A 21,848-nucleotide genomic window follows, 5' to 3' on the forward strand; every position below is an offset into this window, starting at 1 on the left:
TCAATAAAGAGGGCATTTTATTTAGTGAGTGACGCATTTTTTATCTCTGAAGACTGGACAAACACGTTAAATTCTCTAAATGTTATTTGCTTGTAAAACATTAAACACAAAACATTAAAATGTATTCTCCTCTGTGTGACTTTTCTCATGTTTTACAAGATCCGATTTATATTTAAAACTTTTTCCACAATCTGAACATAAATACGGCTTCTCTCCTGTGTGAATTCGCTCATGTCTGATAAGATCTGATTTGAATCTAAAGCATTTTCTACAATTTAAACATGAATACGGCTTCTCTCTCGAGTGAATTCTCTCATGTCTAATAAGAGCTGATTTAACTCTAAAGCATTTCCTACAATTTGAACACGAATGTGGCTTTTCCCCTGTGTGAATTTTCTCATGTACAACAAGATTTGATTTACATATGAAGTATTTTCCACATACTGAACATGAATATGGATTCTCCCCTGTGTGAATTCTCTCATGTTTTACAAGATCCGATTTATATTTAAAACATTTCCCACATTCTGAACATGAATACGGCTTCTCTCCTGTGTGAATTCGCTCATGTCTAATAAGAGTTGATTTACCTCTAAAACATTTCCCACACTGAGAACATGAATATGGCTTCTCTCCTCTGTGAATTCTCTCATGTATAACTAGGTCTGATCTATTTGTAAAACATTTCCCACATTCTGAACAGGAATACGGCTTCTCTCCTGTGTGAATTCTCTCATGTATAATAAGAGCTGATTTAACTCGAAAACATTTACTACAATTTGAACAGGAATATGGCTTTTCTGCTGTGTGAATTTTTTCATGCACAACAAGATTTGATTTACATAGGAAGTATTTTCCACATTTTAAACATGAATATGGCGTTACTCCTGTGTGAATGCTTTCATGTATAACTAGGTCTGATCTATTTGTAAAACATTTCCCGCATTCTGAACAGGAATATGGCTTCTCTCCTGTGTGACTTTTCTCATGTTTTACAAGATATGATTTATTTTTAAAACATTTACCACATACTGAGCATGAATATGGCTTCTCTCTTGTGTGACTTGATTTATGTTGATCAAGACTTGATTTCTGGGTAAAACGTTTTCCACATTCTGAACAGGAATATGGCTTCTCTCCTGTGTGACTTCTCTTATGTTGATCAAGGATTGATTTCTGGGTAAAACATTTCCCACATTCTGAACAGGAATATGGCTTCCCCCCTGTGTGAATTCTCTGATGTATTAGGAGACCTGATTTTTCAGTGAAACGCTTCCCACATTCTGAACATGAATATGGCTTCTCTCCTGTGTGACTTCTCTCATGTATAACAAGATGTGATTTACTTATAAAGCATTTCCCACATTCTGAACATGAATATGGCTTCTCTCCTGTGTGACTTCTTCTGTGAGAATATAGCTTTGATCTATATGGAAACAGTTTTCCACATTCTACACATTGAAACCTTTTACCCCCTTTCTGCCCGATACTTGTGGTAGCAATCTGCGACTGGTCAGGAGTAGGCTCATGTTTAGGAGTATTATTTGATAGTTCTGGACTTGTGACATTCTGTGATTGGTCAGGAGAAGGTTCATCATGATTAGGAGGATTATATGATGGGTCTGCACTGTGAGGTCCTGGGTGTACATTAAAACGGATTAAGTTTTGTCCTGAAGAACGCTGCACAGTATCCTCTTTTTTATCATCTATTGATGACATGACGTTTCCCTCAGACTTCTTCCTGACATTTCCTGTTAGGATTAAAAATATATTGCGTGATTATTTTTTTTACAGCCACAAATGTAAAACCTTTCTATTAGAATGGAAACACATTAAGTTTTTGGTCTAGCTTTTTGAGCCACAGTCAGTAGTAGATCAGTTCTAAGCAGGAATACAAGTCCTTAGTTCCTTAATATTTCCCTTTTCTTTATCACTCACTTCTGGCTGAAAAACGAACACAAAAGCTACATGTGTAATTCCAGTTTTGTATAACACGTTTAAATCAATGATAAATACAGGATTCGGCTCTTTATTACTCACTCAAGTCCCATTGTCCTGACCACTTCCTACTTTTAACCCTACAGTGCGTAGCACATGAAGGAAGTCACATGTTAAGAGTTGGCTTAGTGGGTATCTAAGGTGCGTGATATGCTGTCTGCACACATATCCCTCGGTGGGTATATAAGGGGTGTGATTGGCTATCTGCACACATATCCCTCGGTGGGTATATAAGGTGTGATAGGCTGTCTGCACACATATCCCTCAATGGGTATATAAGGTATCACACATATCCCTTGGTGAGTATATAAGGGGTGTGATAGGCTGTCTGCGCACATATCCCTCGGTGGGTATATAAGGGGTGTGATTGGCTATCTGCACACCTATCCCTCGTGGGTATATAAGATATCACACATATCCATTGGTGAGTATATAAGGGGTGTGATAGGCTGTATGCGCACATATCCCTCGGTAGATATACCGATGGAATAAAGTTAACACTCCTGTTTTCTGAGATTTCTGAGTTGTGTTATCTAATCTAAGCAAACACCTTCAATTGCTTTTAAATGGCTTTTGTCTCAAGATAACGCGATGAGTTAAGAAATTTGAGTTAAGAGCTGGAGTGCTAACCCTGCTACATCTGTATAAGGGGTGTGATAGGATGTCTGCACACATATCCCTCGGTGGGTATATACAGTGGGATGCGAAAGTTTGGGCAACCTTGTTAATCGTCATGATTTTCCCGTATAAATCGTTAGTTGTTACGATAAAAAATGTCAGTTAAATATATCATATAGGAGACACACACAGTGATATTAGAGAAGTGAAATGAAGTTTATTGGATTTACAGAAAGTGTGCTATAATTGTTTAAACAAAATTAGGCAGGTGCATAAATTTGGGCACTGTTGTCATTTTATTGATTCCAAAACCTTTAGAACGAATTATTGGAACTCAAATTGGCTTGGTAAGCTCAGTGACCCGTGACCTACATACACAGGTGAATACAATTATGAGAAAGAGTATTTAAGGGGGTCACTTGTAAGTTTCCCTCCTCTTTTAATTTTCTCTGAAGAGTAGCAACATGGGGGTCTCAAAACAACTCTCAAATGACCTGAAGACAAAGATTGTTCACCATCATGGTTTAGAGGAAGGACACAGAAAGCTGTCTCAGAGATTTCAGCCGTCTGTTTCCACAGTCAGGAACATATTGAGGAAATGGAAGACCACAGGCTCAGTTCAAGTTAAGGCTCGAAGTGGCAGACCAAGAAAAATCTCGGCTAGACAGAAGCGACGAATGGTGAGAAGAGTCAGAGTCAACCCACAGACCAGCACCAAAGACCTACAACATCATCTTGCTGCAGATGGAGTCACTGTGCATCGTTCAACCATTCGGCGCACTTTACACAAGGAGATGCTGTATGCGAGAGTGATGCAGAGGAAGCCTTTTCTCTGCCCACAGCACAAAAAGTGCCACTAGGGAAAGCACATTTGGACAAGCCAGCTTCATTTTGGAATAAGGTGCTGTGGACTGATGAAACTAAAATTGAGTTATTTGGCCATAACAAGGAGCGTTATGCATGGAGGAAAAAGAACACAGCATTCCAAGAAAAACACCTGCTACCTACAGTAAAATATGGTGGTGGTTCCATCATGCTGTAGGGCTGTGTGGACAGTGCAGGGACTGGGAATCTTGTCAAAGTTGAGGGACGCATGGTTTCCACTCAGTATCAGCAGATTCTGGAGACCAATGTCCAGGAATCAGTGACAAAGCTGAAGCGGCGCCGGGGCTGGATCTTTCAACAAGACAACGACCCTAAACACTGCTCAAAATCCACCAAGGCATTTATGCAGAGGAACAAGTACAACGTTCTGGAATAGCCATCTCAGTCCCCAGACCTGAATATAATTGAAAATCTGTGGTGTGACTTAAAGAGAGCTGTCCATGCTCGGAAGCCATCAAACCTGAATGAACCTAAAGATGTTTTGTAAAGAGGAATGGTCCAAAATACCTTCAACCAGAATCCAGACTCTCATTGGAACCTACAGGAAGCGTTTAGAGGCTGTAATTTCTGCAAAAGGAGGATCTACTAAATATTGATTTAATTTCTTTTTTGTGGTGCCCAAATTTATGCACCTGCCTAATTTTGTTTAAACAATTATAGCACACTTTCTGTAAATCCAATAAACTTCATTTCACTTCTCTAATATCACTGTGTGTGTCTCCTATATGATATATGTAACTGACATTTTTTATCGTAACAACCAACGATTTATACAGGAAAATCATGACGATTAACAAGGTTGCCCAAACTTTCGCATCCCACTGTAAGGTGTGATAGGCTGTCTGTACACATATCCCTCGTTGGTATATAAGGTATCATACATATCAATCGGTGAGTATATAAGGGGTGTGATAGGATGTCTGCACACATATCCCTCGGTGGGTATATAAGGGGTGTGATAGGCTGTATGCGCACATATCCCTCGGTGGATATATAAGGGGTGTGATTGGCTGTCTGCACACATATTCCTTGGTGGGTATATAAGGAGTGTGATAGGCTGTCTGTTCACATATCCCTCAGTGGGTATATAAGGTGTGTGATAGGCTGTCTGCACACATATCCCTCGGTGGGTATATAAGGTGTGTGATAGGCTGTCTGCACACATATCCTTCGGTGGGTATATAAGGAGTGTGATAGGCTGTCTGCACACATATCCCTCAGTGGATATATAAGGGGTGTGATAGGCTGTCTGCACACATATCCCTCAGTGGGTATATAGGGTGTGTGATAGGCTGTCTGCACACATATCCCTCGGTGGGTATATAAGGTGTGATAGGCTGTCTGCAAACATATCCCTCAGTGGGTATATAAGGGTTGTGATAGGCTGTCTGCACACATATCCCTCGTGGGTATAGAAGGTGTGTGATAGGCTGTCTGCATACATATCTCTCGGTCTGTTTATAAAGGGTGTGATAGGCTGTCTGCACACATATACCTTGGTGTGTATATAAGGTGTGATAGGCTGTCTGCACACACATTTCTCGGTGGTGTCACCCACCATTCACACATTTTGCTTCCTCGGAAATCAGAACCATCCTGGCCGAACTGCCTGACTGTAGAATGAATCCACGAGGGTTCGCGAGAATGTTTTGTCAAAATCAGTTTAGTTATGGCATGAGCAGAACGGATTGTGCCCAGGTTCTGAGGGCAAAATTGGGAAAGGAACTGGCAAGGGTTATAATCTCCAGTTGCAACATTGTCACCGACGAATAGGCCACTTCTGGAGGTAGGGAATTGTGTGTTACCCTGCTAGACAAACTTCCAGAGGTGCAAACTTCCACGGATGTGATGAAACTCAGTCAAAATCCTTGGGAGGAATGCGCTTGTTTCTGGCGTCGTCTGAAACAAGCTGCATTGGATGCAGATATGGAGGTTGGTCCTGATGTGCCAACCAACGGAGAAAAGTTAACCGCTATTCACCTTTTACTAAGAGCCAAATTCTTAGAAGCCATCCATATGAAAATTCGAGACCAGTTATTGTTAGCCAGACCCGAATTTAATGAAATGACAATACCTGCCATTATATCCACTCTCTCCGCCATAGAGAGAGAAGTGGATAGGAAGAAACAGGATAAAACATCTAAAGTCCTTGTGTCTCAAGCTCCTGGTGACCAAGATCGTTGGAAAAAGACACAATGCTGGAAAACCAGGACTTGTTACATCTGCAAAAAGGAAGTACATCTAAAGCGTGACTGTCCTAACAGACCCAAGGGTAAGTGGCAGTTCATTCCAGACGATCCAACAACTTGGTTGTGGGGACGGCTATGATTCTTCATAGGGCGTTGGCAAACCGGTGTCAGGCCATATCAACCTGTTTATCGAGGAATTAAAATATCCCCTCTCTTGCCTCATTGAAACCGGTGCAGCCAGAACTGTTCTAAGATCCACAGATCTCAGAGGCAAGGTTCTCTACTCTGGGGAGACTATACCCACTGTGGGTCTCACAAGTCAGACATTGTCTCTACAGACCACCAAACCACTCCATTGTAGACTAGGGCAGCACACGGACGCCATCAGGTCTGTACTGGTATCGGATGATGTTCCCATTAATTTGTTAGGAGCTGATATCTTATCAGAAATACAGGCGATTATTGAGTACACTCCAGCTGGTATTGTGGTCAGTAGTGCAGAGAACAGAAAAACGATTATGTGCTATGGTAGCATTACCATATCTAACGGAAATAGCCTTTTTCCTGGAGTTGGATGTGCTGGCAGAGGTAAATTCCCAAATTTCGGCGGCTGACAAGTACGATGTGGGTCTTCTGCCTGTGCCGCCAACTACAGTTAACATCAAGCCAGGGAGCATTTTGCCCCAATTACCACAATACCTTAGTGTGGCTCAAATGGATAGTCTTAAGATCCAAGTGGACCGATATCTACAGATAAAGGTCCTCACGCCAACCAAATCACCGTGCAACACCCCACTATTCCCAGTGGCCAAAAGGTCGGCCAAAGGCCAGGAAACAACATACCAGCTAGTGCATAACCTGAGAGCTGTAAAGAATTAGTGATGCTCCTCTGGTACCTAACCCCCACACCTTGCTGGCCTCTGTATCCCCAAACACAAAGTTTTTTACTGTTATTGATTTAACTAATGCATTTTTCTCTGTAACACTGGACTCCCAGTGCCAGTACCTTTTTGCTTTTACATTCCAGGGTCAACAACTAACATGGACACGTCTCCCTCAGGGATTGGTGACCAGTCCCTCGGAATACAGTTCCAAGCTTAAGATCGTGCTAGACCAGTGGGCCCCGATGGATTCAGGGATGGTACTGCTGCAGTATGTGGATGACTTGCTACTTTGCTGTCCCACGCGGGAGGTATGTTATCAGCATACTGTATCATTGCTTAACCATCTGGCGTCCACGGGGAATAAGGCTAGCAAGGAGAAACTACAGTTTTGCAAGGAAAAGGTTATCTTTTTGGGACATTGCATCTCTCAGGGCACCCGACATTTAACCACCCAGAGAGTACAGACATTGAAAGACCTGCAGAGACCTAAAAACACCCGACAATTGAGAACCATTCTTGGACTTATCAATTATTGCAGAGACTGGATACCTAACATATCATCCAAATTAGGGCCCCTTTATGAGCTGACATTAAAAAAAACTTTTTAATTGTCAGATGACAACTGGTCAATCCTACAGGATCTGACCCAGGAGCTCTCCAAAGCACCTGCCTTAGGTCTGCCCAACTATGATCTCCCCTTCTATCTCTTTTGCTATGAGAATCAGGGCCATTCAACTGAAGTATTGACCCAACTACATGCGTCCAGCTACCGACCCACCATGTACCTATCGACTGTTCTAGATCCGGTCATCCGAGGCTCACCGGGATGTGTATGAGCCGTGGCCTTCTGCGCTGTACTACTACAGAAAGTAGGTGACATAGTCTTGGACTCCCCGTTGACCCTCTATACTCCCCATTCGGTGCAGGAGATCCTGAATCAGGCCCAGACAAAACACCTCTCGGCTGCCAGGTTGACTAAGTACGAAGTGGCTCTCCTAACACCTACTAACCTGACTTTAAGATGATGCACCATTTTGAACCCAGCGTCTCTTCTTCCCGTTATTAAGAAGAGAAGGGGGAAACAATGGTGTAAAAAATGACAATTTTCCAACTTTTACTAACCATTCTAACTTCTCAACTTCTAATCAATTTTCCAACCTAGTAGGGAATCACCTCGAGGAACATCACGACTGCTTTTCCTTGATGGAATTCGAGTCAACAGCCATCAGCCCCGTGAGGGAGACTCCCATTCCAGAGGCCAAAAACCTTTTTGTAGATGGTTCCAGGTACTACACCCCAGATGGTAAGCCACACACTGGATATGCTGTAACTACAGTCAGTGAGGTTGTGGAGAAAGGCTCTTTGAGTTCACACATGTCAGCACAGGAGGCTGAGCTGTGGGCACTGGCAAAGGCTTGTAAGATCCACAAGGACCAGAGGATTAACGTCTATATAGACTCTAGGTATGCTTTTGGGATAGCACATGACTTTGGTCCAATCTGGAAAGCTAGAGGGTTTTTGACTAGTTCGGGGAAGCTGGTGAAACATGCAGAGTTGATTGACAGGCTGTTCATTGCCTTCAGCCTGCCATACATAATGGCCATTCTGATAGTGAAGGCACACACGGCAGATAGGTCCCTGGAGGAAGATGGGAACGCCTTGGCAGATAGAGCTGCCAAGGAAGGTGCTCTGAGCCCCTCTGTAGAGATCTTAATGCTGGCCGTTTCTTCTGATGTATCTCTGGAAGAGTAAAAAAAAAACTGCAGGGGCAGGCAGAGATGCAGGAGAAGAGGAAGTGGACAGCTCTGGGGCTAAACAGGGCCTAGAGGACATCTGGAGTCTTGGCAACAAATGGTGTCTGCCAAGATCAGTTTTTCCAATGATGGCCCATTTGAGTCACTACCCAGGGCATCAGTCAAAGATGGTTATGTGTGCGCAGGTGAAAGAGCACTGGATTGCTCCTGGGTTCACTACTGCAGCATCAAATTTTACAGCTTCTTGCCTGGTCTGTGCTTTGCACAACCCTGGCAGAACTGTGAAACCGCCAGAACGGCATTCCCCCAAACCGGAATATCCCTTTCAGCGCATACAGATAGACTACATTATGTTGCCAAGGGGGCCGTACGAGCATGCCTTAGTCTGTGTAGATATGTTTTTCAGATGGCCAGAAGCATGACCCGCTCAATGTGCCAATGCCACTACCACAGCAAAAAAGGTCCTGTCCAAGACAGTGTGCCACTGGGGCATGCCTGAAACGATCGAGTCGGATCGCGGCTCTGACTTCACCGGTCAGATGTTTGCAGAAATATGTAAAGCTCTACATGTCAACCAGGGATTACATACCCCGTATCATCCTCAGAGCAGTGGTAAGGTTGAACGTCTTAATGGGATTATTAAGAACAGGATCTCAAAAATCATGGCCGATACTCAAAAACCATGGCCTGAATGTCTCGCTATAGCCCTTTATTCCATCAGGAATGCCCCCAAGAAAGCCCCATGGGTTATCACCCTACGACATTTTATTCGGTAGTCCTCCAAAGACGGGATTGTACTACCCTCAACAGCTGTCTTCTTTATATTCCCAGCTGACGGAGTATGTGCAGTCTCTGCAAAAGGAGCTCCAGAAAGTCCACCAAGTCTCTCCCGGACCCAGACTCAATAATCGGTGTTCATTCTATTCAACCAGTTGATTGGGTCATGCTAAAGAAACATCAGAGGACGGGACTAGAACCGAGATATCTTGGGCCATTCCAGGTGCTGCTTATGACGCCAACCTCTCTTAAACTCGAAGGACGAGACAACTGGGTCCACGCAAGTCACTGCAAGAAGCTGCTCAACTACATCAAAGAATGAGAAGCGTCATTTTCATTTATTTGTGTAGCATAGTTTATTCTAGCGAGGGAAACGATAAAAAGCATCCCAATCTTTTGTTTAAAATGCACTTCCAGCTAGCTAAGGCAGCAAACAGGACCAATTGCTGGGTGTGCTCTAAATCCCCCCCTGGCCATTATACCCCAGCAATGGCAGCCTTTCATGCTATATACAACGTTCATATTGGCATGAAGAAGTACGAGAAATTAGCCAAGACCACACAGAGACATTTTTCGATAGAATTTAATGATACATTCCTACAGGGTAACATCAGTTATAGTTTTAATATTAGCTCTGTATGGGTGTCCGGGCAGTTAGGTGACCCGCAGGTATGCTTCCACATCAGCTTCGGTAAAGGGGATAGATTTGTGGGATCCTCCAGTTGTGAGAAAGGTATAACAGTCAACCTTACTAATGAAACCCCTAATCTCTTTAGTAACACCCATAGACCAGATTATATCTGTTGAAAAAAAGTATGTGATGTTCAGACTGCCGGGGTGATCCCCCAGTCTATTCTGTTATTACTTAGTGCATGAGAACATCAGAGAAATTCCTAGTGAAGCTTGTTCCAGCTTCTTACATTGCAGCTAATCGAGAGGATCTGATTCTCCTCTATTGTAGACGAAGATGTTCAATGAAACTGTAGAAGCTGTCAGGGAGATTACCCAGGAACAACGACAGATGAAGACTCTAGTACTGCAGGAAAAAATGACTCTTGATTATCTTTTAGCGTCCAAGGGGGGTTTCTGTACACTAGTGAGACCTCATTTGGAGTATTGTGTGCAGTACTGGAGTCCATATCTCCAGAAGGATACTGATACTTTGGAGAGAGTTCAGAGAAGAGCTACTAAACTGGTCCATGGATTGCAGGATAAAACTTACCAGGAAAGATGAAAGGACCTTAACATGTATAGCTTGGAAGAAAGACGAGACAGAGGGGAGATGAGAGAAACTGCTAAATACATAAAGGGAATCAACAAGGTAAAAGAGGAGAGAAGATTTACAAGAAGAAAAACTGCTACAAGAGGACATAGTTTTAAATTAGAGGGGCAAAGGTTTAAAAGTAATATCAGGAAGTATTACTTTACTGAGAGAGTAGTGGATGCAAGGAATAGCCTTCCTGCAGAAGTGATAGCTGCAAATACAGTGAAGGAGTTTAAGCATGCATTGGATAGGCATAAGGCCAGCCTTCATATAAGATAGGGCCAGGGGCTATTCATAGTATTCAGTATATGGGGCAGACTAGATGGGCCACATGGGTCTTATCTGCCGACACATTCTAGGTTTCTATGCTTCTGTGAATTCATAGGTGAGAACTATTGTACCTGGATAACGGACACCAGTGACATGGTCAAAGCACATATAGAAAAGGTTAGCACCCTGCAAGGCAGAGCCAGAGCAATAGCTAGTGAAGGTTGGAATCCTTTTAAAAGTTTGAGAAGCTTTGGGGACTTTTTGTTTTTCATTGGATCCTGGCTAAACTAAATAGGAGTATATATACTTATGGTGTTTCTGTTTCTATACCTTCTGGAGTGAGATGTTCCTGTTGTCTAATCAACCGAGTCACCAAAGCCCAATCAGATGACTACATTTTCGTTGCCGAGACGAGACGCCCTGAAGACCTACCCATGGACCAGATACAGAGGATTTCAAACCTCCCAGAGCAGAACCTCTGAGTCAAGATTTGTTTTCAAGCTCTGTTGTTTTCCATAATCTGTTTTGCTTTTTGGATTCAGGACTTTTCGTATACAAGAGAGACAGTTTTTTTTTTCTTTTCCAAAGAAGATCATGATTCATCAAGGGACACTGGGGAGCATATGACAAAGAGGAGGCACTGTTGTGGAAACTTTATTATATGGAATTATGTGGGCATTTTATCTTAGAATGTGTGTGTTTTATGGAATATCACCTGTCGCCCTGTGTCGGATTTAACCGAGGAACACTCTAGCAGAGGGTACTTGAGTTGAATCGGGACCAGTGGTAAAACCGTCAGTATGAAACCCTTCTCATGGGCTTGGGGACGTGTTCTCAGTGTGTAGGGGGGCGTTTGCTTCTTCCCTTCAAATGCCTATACACATCAGAGAAGTGAAGTCTGCATAACGAGAGATACATATTATACCTCTGCTGTGGCTTCGCTATCCCTTTCTGGATACATATCTGCTTTTAAGACATGCATATCTGCCTTGTCAGTATACTCGTACCATATACTGACAATAGCCGTAGCAATGTCTTGCAGATAATCTCAAACCTATAAGAACCAGTAGAATGATCTTCACTAGATACTGGTCGCTTTGAGCAGTATTGAATGGGATCCATGCTGACAGTGATGGGGGATGGGCGGCCGCCTGGCTGGTCAGACAATGGACATGACTCATTCTTCCTTGTACAGGGATGAGGTGTGTGCATTGCACTGTTCGGCCATGTTGATGCCCCCCTGTACCTACACTTTCTGGGCTGACTGGCTGAAGTTGTAAAGCCGTCTCCCACTGGGCGTCGTTCTATTGCCTTAATAAAGAAGGAGTCTGGAGTCTATTGAAAAGTTTTTTACACTGACTCCAGCTTGAACCAGCATTGTGTCTGACTCTTCCTGGGCTAAAGAAGTACTTCATCCCTTATACAGAAAGAACTGAATAATAGCTACGGAATTGGTTGTGTTGGGCGCACTTTAATACTGAAGTGTACCTTTTAGTGCACCGGAGATTTGTGCGCAAAGTCCAACCAAATTATCCATATCAACACATATCCCTCAGTGGATATACAAGGTGTGATAGGCTGTCTGTACACATATCCCTCAGTGGGTATATAAGGTGTGATAGGCTGTCTGTACACATATCCCTCAGTGGGTATATAAGGTGTGATAGGCTGTCTGTACACATATCCCTCGTTGCTGTCAGGATAAAAAGGGGCGATTTATGGGAGTGCCCCCAAGACAGGGTTGTCCAGCAGCCGCAAGACAGGGTTGTCCAGCAGCCGCAAGCCAAGAAAGTATCCCAAATTCACTTAAGGACTAAAGATGAGCAAATTTTCCAAAAATTTTATTCGGATGGTTCGCCGAATTTTCAAAAAACAATTCAATTGGATCAGAATTTATTTGTGATGAATCGCACAGCAGCAGAGAGCCTGTATATCGGTGTAGAGCACTGTGCCTGTATAGCGGTGTAGAGCACTGTGCCTGTATAGTGGTGTAGAGCACTGTGCCTGTATAGCGGTGTAGAGCACTGTGCCTGTATAGTGGTGTAGAGCACTGTGCCTGTATAGCGGTGTAGAACACTGTGCCTGTATAGCGGTGTAGAACACTGTGCCTGTATAGCGGTGTAGAACACTGTGCCTGTATAGCGGCGTAGAACACTGTGCCTGTATAGCGGTGTAGAACACTGTGCCTGTATAGCGGTGTAGAGCACTGTGCCTGTATAGCGGTGTAGAGCACTGTGCCTGTATAGCGGTGTAGAACACTGTGCCTGTATAGCGGTGTAGAGCACTGTGCCTGTATAGCGGTGTAGAGCACTGTGCCTGTATAGTGGTGTAGAGCACTGTGCCTGTATAGTGGTGTAGAGCACTGTGCCTGTATAGCGGTGTAGAACACTGTGCCTGTATAGCGGTGTAGAGCACTGTGCCTGTATAGCGGTGTAGAACACTGTGCCTGTATAGCGGTGTAGAACACTGTGCCTGTATATCGGTGTAGAGCACTGTGCCTGTATAGCGGTGTAGAGCACTGTGCCTGTATAGTGGTGTAGAGCACTGTGCCTGTATAGCGGTGTAGAACACTGTGCCTGTATAGCGGTGTAGAGCACTGTGCCTGTATAGCGGTGTAGAACACTGTGCCTGTATAGCGGTGTAGAACACTGTGCCTGTATAGCGGTGTAGAACACTGTGCCTGTATAGCGGTGTAGAACACTGTGCCTGTATAGCGGTGTAGAGCACTGTGCCTGTATAGCAGTGTAGAGCACTGTGCCTGTATAGTGGTGTAGAACACTGTGCCTGTATAGCGGTGTAGAACACTGTGCCTTGCAGTAACACACATAGGGAGTCTGCTGTGGTAGTGACATAATACTGTGAGTCCGTATGATAAGCTGATGACAAGCGTCGCTCTTAGAATCACTGCACACTTCACTTATTTGGGCAGTCACGGGGCCAAAACTGAAGTGTGAACTCAGCCTCACAGGTCAAAGTTAGTGCCAGGTATAAAGAACCGTGCAGAGGCCCAAGATTCTACTATAGAGTGAGAGAGCGCACTCCTTTTACACCGTCATCAGTAGTGTTGATCACGAATATTTGAATTTTTATCGCGAATATAGGTACTTCGAAAATTCGCGAATATTTCTAATATAGTGATATATATTCGTAATTTCAAATATTCAATAATTTTTTTTAATCCCTCCCTGCTTCTAGCTTGTGGGCCAATGAGAAGGCTGCAGTATATTTGACTTTAGGAGTAGGGGTGTTTGCAAATTTTTCAACTTACAACTATAAGACAAAGAAGATTATAGCACTATATTAGCTAAATTGCTCTATATTTGATTTTTTTTCGAATATTCGCTATATTGCTATAACTTTGTTTTTTCGAATATTCGTAATATTCTAAAACAAGAATATATAGCAAAATAAAGAATATAGAGCAATTTAGCTAATATACACTCACCTAAAGAATTATTAGGAGCACCATACTAATACCTTTTGCCTTCAGAACTGCCTTAATTCTACGGGGCATTGATTCAACAAGGTGCTGATAGCATCTTTAGAAATGTTGGCCCATATTGATAGGATAGCATCTTGCAGTTGATGGAGATTTGAGGGAGGCACATCCAGGGCACGAAGCTCCCGTTCCACCACATCCCAGAGATGCTCTATTGGGTTGAGATCTGGTGACTGTGGGGCCATTTTAGTGCAGTGAACTCATTGTCATGTTCAAGAAACCAATTTGGAATGATTGGAGCGTTGTGACCTGGTGCATTATCCTGCTGGAAGTAGCCATCAGAGGATGGGTACATGGTGGTCATGAAGGGATGGACATGGTCAGAAACAATGCTCAGGTAGCCCGTGGCATTTACACGATGGCCAATTGGCACTAAGGGGCCTAAAGTGTGCCCAGAAAACATCACCCACACCATTACACCACCACCACCAGCCTGCACAGTGGTAACAAGGCATGATGGATACATGTACTCATTCTCTTTACGCCAAATTCGGACTCTACCATTTGAATGTCTCAGCAGAAATCGAGACTCATCAGACCAGGCAACATTTTTCCAGTCTTCAACAGTCCAGTTTTGGTGAGCTCGTGCAAATTGTAGCCTCTTTTTCCTATTTGTAGTGGAGATGAGTGGTACCCGGTGGGGTCTTCTGCTGTTGTAGCCCACCTTTCTTTCCCATTCTGACATTCAGTTTGGAGTTCAGGAGATTGTCTTGACCAGGACCACAACCCTACATGCATCGAAGCAACTGCCATGTGATTGGTTGACTAGATAATCGCATTAATGAGAAATAGAACAGGTGTTCCTGATAATTCTTCAGGTGAGTGTAGTGCTATAATCTTCTTTGTCTAATAGTTGTCATCTGAAGTTCAGATTGGAAAAAAATTACAACTATTTAAAAAAATGATTATAGCACTATATTAGCTAAATTTCTCTATATTTGTTTTTTTTGAATATTCGCTATATATTTTTGTTTTAGAATATTACGAATATTTGAAAAAACGAAGTTATAGCAATATAGCGAATATTCGAAAAAAACGAATATAGAGAAATTTTGCTAATATAGTGCTATAATCTTTTTTTTAAATAGTTGTAATTTTTTTCCAATCTGAACTTCAGATGAGAAAAAAAATTACAACTATTAGGCGTCTTTCACACGAGTGTGGCGTGTGAGGGCCCGATCAGATGCGGGTGCGTTGCGGTAAAATGTGCGATTTTTCCGCGCGAGTGCAAAGCGTTTTAATGCGTTTTGCACATGAGAAACATCGCCATGTTTGGTACCCAGACCCAAACCCGGACTTCATCACTGAAGTTCAGGTTTGGGTTAGGTGTTGTGTAGATTTTATTTTTTTCCCTTTAACTTATAAGGAAAAATAAAAGTAAATTAGGGATGGAGGGGTTAGCAAATAAAAATAAGTTTACTTACCTGCTCCATAGCTGCCGGTCTCTGTTCTATCTTCAGGACCTGGCAAAAGACCTGTGGTGATGTCACTATGGTCCAATCACATGGTTCATCACCATGGTGAGGGACCATGTGATTGGATCATGAGATGTGACGTCACCACAGGTCCTTAGCCGGCAGCTCAACATTACAGAAGAAGACAGAGATCCGCAACTACGCGATCAAGTGGACTCGGTGAGTTAAATTTTATTTATTTTTTTAACCCCTCCACCACTATTCTACTTTGCATTCAGTATTCAGAATGCTATTATTTTCCCTTATAACCATGTTATAAGGGAAAATAGTACAGATCGGGTCTCCATCCCGATCGTCTCCTAGCAACCATGCGTGAAAATCGCACCGCATCCGCACTTGCTTGCGATTTTCACGCGGCCCCTTTCATTTCTATGGGGCCTGCGTTGCATTAAAAACGCAGAATATAGAGCATGCTGCAATTTTCACGCAACGCACAAGTGATGCGTGAAAATCACCGCTCATGTGCACAGCCCCATAGAAATGAATGGGTCAGGATTCAGTGCGGGTGCAATGAGTTTACCTCACGCATCGCACCCGCACGGAATACTCGCCCGTGTGAAAGGGGCCTTAGACAAAGAAGATTATAGCACTATATTAGCTAAATTGCTCTATATTAGTTTTTTTCGAATATTCGCTATATTGCTATATATTCTTGTTTTAGAATATTACGAATATTCGAAAAAACTAAGTTATAGCAATATAGCGAATATTCGGAAAAAAACGAATATAGAGCAATTTAGATAATATAGTGCTATAATCTTCTTTGTCTAATAGTTGTAAGTTGAAAAATTTGCAATAAAAAATTCGCATTACGAAAATTCGCATTATGAAAATTCGCATATTACACAATCATTACCTTGCCGATTTTTCGAGTAAAAAAAATCGTTGAATATAATGAATATTAGAATTTCCGAATATTCTACAAAATATTTGCGAAATATCGCGAATTTGAATATGACCCCTGCCGCTCATCACTAGTCATCAGCTGACTCCACATAGATTTCTACAGAACCTGTTCTGTTACACGCTGGGACATGTAGTGCCCCCCCTGAACAAGTGGAGAGGGCGTCACCAGTTTTTGTCCTTCTTCTCATCCATCATAAGAACAATCCCCCAAAAATGGATCCTGTCTTTTGAGCATCCGCCTTCACACGGTCAGCATTAAGTCAGTAATCCTGCAGTATTGCTAAGGCCCCCAAAAAACAGGAGAGGATCCAAACAGAGATGACACATGATTGTAAAGTTTGTATGTATTCTGTGTTTTGGACCCACTCCTGCTTTTAGTTTCCAAATCATGAGCATATACTAATGCAAAATAGGGACCGTGTGATTCATGCCTTACAGCTGCTCCAAAGACAGGATCCGTTGTGTTTCTCATTTTTTTGTCCTTCTGACAGATAAAAAGAAGGGTAAAATAAATGGGGACAAGGCCAAACAGGGACAATAGTGGCCCCGACATAGAGTCGGGAGGGTGGCAACACCATGAGGAGTCAACACAATGGCCCAGTCACAGAGTGGGGAGTTGAGGTCCAACTGCAGTGGCAGTAACAGCACAAGATGGTGGGTGGCAGTAGGAGAACATGGAAGCAGTTGGGTGGCATCAGGCAGGTGGCAGCATCTGAATAGTGGCTGAAGCAGGTGACACCCAGAACGATCTAGTCTGATGCATCAGGCACTGGCCTGTGGAAATCCTAGCTGATCCACGCGGGATTCCTCTTTACAAAAGTCAATATCTCCACATTTTGGGTGGAAAGGTCAGTTCTCCTTGGGGTAACTATACCACCAGCCACACTAAACACCCACTCTGATTCCACATTACTGGCCGGGCAGGAAAGCTTGTCCAAGGACACGGGCAGTTGCGGCCACAAATCCAGTTTGGCTGCCCAGTAGACCAGGGGATCTTGGATGTGGCGTGGCAGGGTGCAGTCCAAGTATACCACCACCTGCTGGTTCAGGTTCTGTTCCATGTCTTGCTGCTGCTGGTAGGTGGTTTTGTTCAGTAGGCAGGTGAAGAAAACTTCTCATTAGAGACTCCAGACTTAAGTTGGTGCTGATGCAGCTGGTGCTGCTCCTGCTCCCCTGCCTCCAGCAGTCATGGCAGTAAAACATGATCGCAGAGGGTTCCCCCGGTCAGACCTTTGTGAGGATGGGCAATGACGCACATAAGCAGCGGCCAAATGACTACACAGGATGTCTCTCAGCGGGTGGAAAAAAGGCCCCCTTCTGGAGCAGTAGCAAGGGTCTAACATGGTGTAGAGCCAGTAGTCATCCCTCTGCCAAATGTTGATAATACGGCTGTCACTGTGCAAGCAACTTAGCATGTATCTAGCCATTTGCACAAGGGACTCTGAGGCACTCCCTGCCTTCATCTCGACTGCATACTGCCACAGTGTGTCAGGGTCATCGCCCTTCAGCTCCTCATGCTCCTCTACTGTCACTAGTGCAGAAAAAACACCCATTTCTGTATACATTGCTTGTGGGTAAATGACCTCCTTCTCCTCCAGTTCAGCCGCCACAGAATTCAGGTGACCACGAGATGAAGGATCCATGTCTCCTGTCCCCTAGCCAGACAGATTTGTCAGCATCTGCTCCAGAATGCAAAGGAGTGAAATTACCTCATTCGTCCCGTAGTCCTGGCGACAAATAAAGTGGCCTCCTCAAAGGGCCTGAGAAAACGTCAGGTGTCACGCATAAGCTGCCACTGGCTAACATCGAAGTTACACAGGGGAGTACTCTTGCCCGCCTGCATCTTCAAGAAATCATTTACAGCCTTCCTCTGCTCTTACAGTCAGTCCAACCTGTGGCGAGTGGAGTTCCAATGGGTTGAAACGTCGCATATCAGGTGATGTTGGGGAACGCTATTCTTCCTTTGCAGCTCAAGAAGGGTGTGTTTTGCAGTGTAAGAGTGGCTGAAGTGCATGCACAGTTTCCTGGCCATTTTCAGGATTTCTTGCAGTTGGGTGGAAGACTTCAGGAACCGCTTTACAACCAGATTAAAGATGTGCACCATCTAGAGCACGTTCACTATGTTCTTCTGTTGTCAGTGACCATGGTTCTGATTTTAAGTTAGTGAGGAGAGAGAGACAGGTTTTGATTTCCTCTTGATAGACGTAGAGCAGTTCCTTCCGGTGTGAACCCGTTCGCCCAGGCAAACCAGGTGCAGAACAGCGTGACACTGCCTTGTCCTCCTGGTGTTGGGCCTCACCAGCTTCCATATCTTATCAGGTCCTGAGCCCTTAGTAAGGCTCCCGGCTGCCATGAGAACCACCAGCACCTCACAATTAAGGTGAGTGGATGTTGTCAGAGAGGGATCCCCACCCTCCTAAAACTGCTTAGATGGGTGGTCAGCATTGGCTGTGGCATCTAAGAGGTTAAACCTGCACCATCAGCATTACCTCCACTGCCAGCAGTTACTGCAGGGCCTGGAGCTTCTGTCCTGACTGAGCGGGGCCTGTCCTGTGTCCTCTGATCACTGCGCAGTATATGTACAGACAAACGCGGAAGCTTACTTTCTGCGACACAGTACATACATGTAGGGAATGGGTTAATGGGTCCATGTGACACGTGTGCAATCCAGACAGCAACCGGACAGAAGAAGACGCCTAAATAACCCCGGCCATTACTGCAGCCGTTCATCACAGCCGATGCCCCCAAAACCTGATGCTGAGCCGAGTGTCCAGCCTGGACCATGAGAGGATGGAGAGAAGATCCTGGAGAGGATGTCTATGTACAGTCACATCTCCCTCCGCTCCTGCACATAACACAGGGGTCACTGCCCGGAGTGCCCCTTTACTGCAGCTCTAAGGTGGAGCCTCATCTGAAGAAACCTCCCAATTCCCTTCCTCCATTCATGATTCCATACCTGTGGTCACATCTCCTGGAATGTCCTCCTCCACCTCACTCTTACACGGGGGATCGCCCATCATCCGCTCTTCTTCATCCTCCACTTTGATTTCAGTCACATCTTCCCTCTGATTTGTCATCTGTAACAATTCAGGACAATACAGCAGACAGGTGGGAAATCTAACAGATCCACATAAGAGACCCCCACAATCTATGACCCCTCTATGACTGCAGGACCCCCCTATATAGATGTGTATAGGGCTCAGCTCCATCTACCTGATGGTTCTCTGGGAGCTTCTCCTCTGGACAGTCCTGGGAATACAGAGGACGGGGACATCTCTCGGGGGGACTTCTCCTCCTGGAGTCAGAACCTATAGGAGATAACACACAGACTGTATTATATATGAGATGATGGGAGTAGTATCCAGGGACCCTTACACCTCTATCATCAGGAAGGTCTCCTCTCACCTGGAGATGTCAGAGGCCGGGGCTCCTCCATCATGGCCTCCTCGTACAGCTCCTCCTGTCCTTCTATATACTCCCACTCCTCCAGGGAGAAATACACCGCCACATCCTGACACCTTACAGGAACCTGACAACACAATGACACCGTCATCACCCAGACCCCTCCAGTGCTGTTACTGGAGAACCTCCCAGTATTCCCAGCAGTGTCACCTCTCCAGTCAGCAGCTCCATCATCTTGTGGGCGAGTTCTAGGATCTTCTCCTCATGTATCAGTGGGGGAGGCTCTGTGATGGGGGTCCACCCTCCTGATTCCTGGATGATGGGAGTCCTCCCCGATGTCTTCTTCACTAGGGTGTAATCCTGTAGATGGAGAGAGACACTGACTCCAGATCTCCCCTCAGAATCCCTCCCGGGATCATGGCCCCATCTCCAGTAATCTAGTCCCTAGGAGCTGGAATATTCTCCCCCTCCAGCCCCTTCTGGACTCTTCTAGAGAATTCCCCACCCCCCTTCCTCTGGCAGAGAGCTCCATAGTCCCCCTGCTCTTACAGTAAAGACTCCTCCTCTATGTTGTGGAGAAGCCTTCTTTCCTCTAGACGTAGTGGAGGCCTCCTTCTTCTAGTATCATCTAGATGTCAGACTAGTGGTAGAAATCCTCCCTCCAGGCCACACTGCCGCCATCTCCTGGGGACAACCTGCCTACTTCCCTCCTCATGGCTCCACATCCCCCATCACTGAGCGGTGGCCGGTCTTCAGCTTCTCCGTCCCTTGGAAGGTCTGGAGGCCGTTCTCCAGGAGCCTCTTCCTGTCACTTCCTATGATGGATTCTCCTTCCCGATGTCTGACTGGCTCCAGAATACAATAAAGAGGAGAGAAATCTAGAAAGGTTTACCTCTCCGCTCAGCAGGGAGATGATCTCCAAGGTGAGGTCTAATATTCTTCTGCTGATCTCCTTCCTGTCCATCCTTGGTGGAGGAGCTGGAGGAGATCCTCCAGGACAAGGAGGGACCCCGGGGATAAAGGGGGATTCTGGAGAGAAGACCAGAACCTGCTCTGTATCTGTGCACTGCAAGAGCTGCAGGACCTGGGATGACGTCACTGCCATGTGATCAGGAGGGGCGGAGCTCAGCAGTGGGGAGACGTGTTGATGTAGGACCTGTGACGACGTCACTGCCATGTGATCAGGAGGGGCGGAGCTCAGCAGTGGGGAGAAGTGGTGATGTAGGACCTGTGATAACATCACCATCACGTGATCAGGAGGGCGGAGCTCAGCAATTTAGAGAAGAGCTAAGTAGGACCTGTGATGATGTCACCACCATGTGATCAGTGCAGTGGGTGATAAGTAATAATGTAGGACCTGTGATGACATCACCATCATGTGATCAGGAGAGGGCGGAGTTCAGCAGTGAAAAGAAGTGATAATGTAGGACCTGTGATGATGTCACCACCATGTGATCAGTGCAGGGGGTGGAGCTTAGCAGTGGGGAAGTTCTGGGGAAGCCTGTAACATGAAGGGGCGGAGCTTTGTACAAGAGAGGGAAGGGAGTGACATCTGATCGCTCTTCTGATCTGATGCTGGTGATCTAACCACTTTAATGGTGAACACCCTTAGAGCTAGCCTAAAGCCAAACTGGTAGGTCCAGAGGGTCCATACTCGCTGCCCATTACAGTAAGCTCAGGCTGTGGACCCCACTCTCTGTAGGCCAGCCTGAACTAGTCCAAGAAGCGGCTTAGCAGCATATCTGCCCGCCTAACCCTGACATCTACTGCAGCAGCACCTCAAGCCTCTCCTATAGGAGGTCCACATCTGTCTCCCTCCTACACCATGAAGGGCATTGAAGATGAGGGCCAGCATAGGCGTTCTAATAATCCCTGTCTATATTGCAGAGATGGAGGACGCTATACAAGGCGAGAAACTCGCAGGCCC

At 44.9% G+C, this 21,848-nt stretch overlaps 1 protein-coding gene across 1 annotated transcript; it reads right to left on the minus strand.

Moving 5' to 3' along the window:
• Positions 1-9,670: 9,670 nt before the first annotated feature.
• On the minus strand, positions 9,671-20,980 carry LOC122936063. Its single transcript, XM_044292064.1, has 6 exons — positions 20,814-20,980; positions 20,132-20,281; positions 19,925-20,048; positions 19,733-19,827; positions 19,476-19,596; positions 9,671-9,905 (listed from the first exon to the last, which is right to left on the minus strand). Exons 1-6 carry the CDS (start codon positions 20,883-20,885, stop codon positions 9,760-9,762), a joined length of 708 nt encoding a protein of 235 aa, XP_044147999.1. The 5' UTR covers positions 20,886-20,980; the 3' UTR covers positions 9,671-9,759.
• Between the last annotated feature and the right edge of the window lie 868 nt (positions 20,981-21,848).

This window comes from Bufo gargarizans, chromosome 4 (genome assembly GCF_014858855.1).
Source record: "Bufo gargarizans isolate SCDJY-AF-19 chromosome 4, ASM1485885v1, whole genome shotgun sequence".
Taxonomy (NCBI): domain Eukaryota; kingdom Metazoa; phylum Chordata; class Amphibia; order Anura; family Bufonidae; genus Bufo; species Bufo gargarizans.

What these genes read in the sequence shown, in the direction of transcription:
- LOC122936063 (XM_044292064.1), bottom strand. Translation starts at nt 20,885, where the DNA reads ATGGACAGGAAGGAGATCAGCAGAAGAATATTAGACCTCACCTTGGAG. An exon ending in TCTCCCTGCTGAGCGGAGAG is followed by an intron (nt 20,282 to 20,813) that starts GTAAACCTTTCT and finishes CTCCATCTACAG; the next exon opens with GATTACACCCTAGTGAAGAA. An exon ending in CCGGCCTCTGACATCTCCAG is followed by an intron (nt 19,828 to 19,924) that starts GTGAGAGGAGAC and finishes TATCTCCTATAG; the next exon opens with GTTCTGACTCCAGGAGGAGA.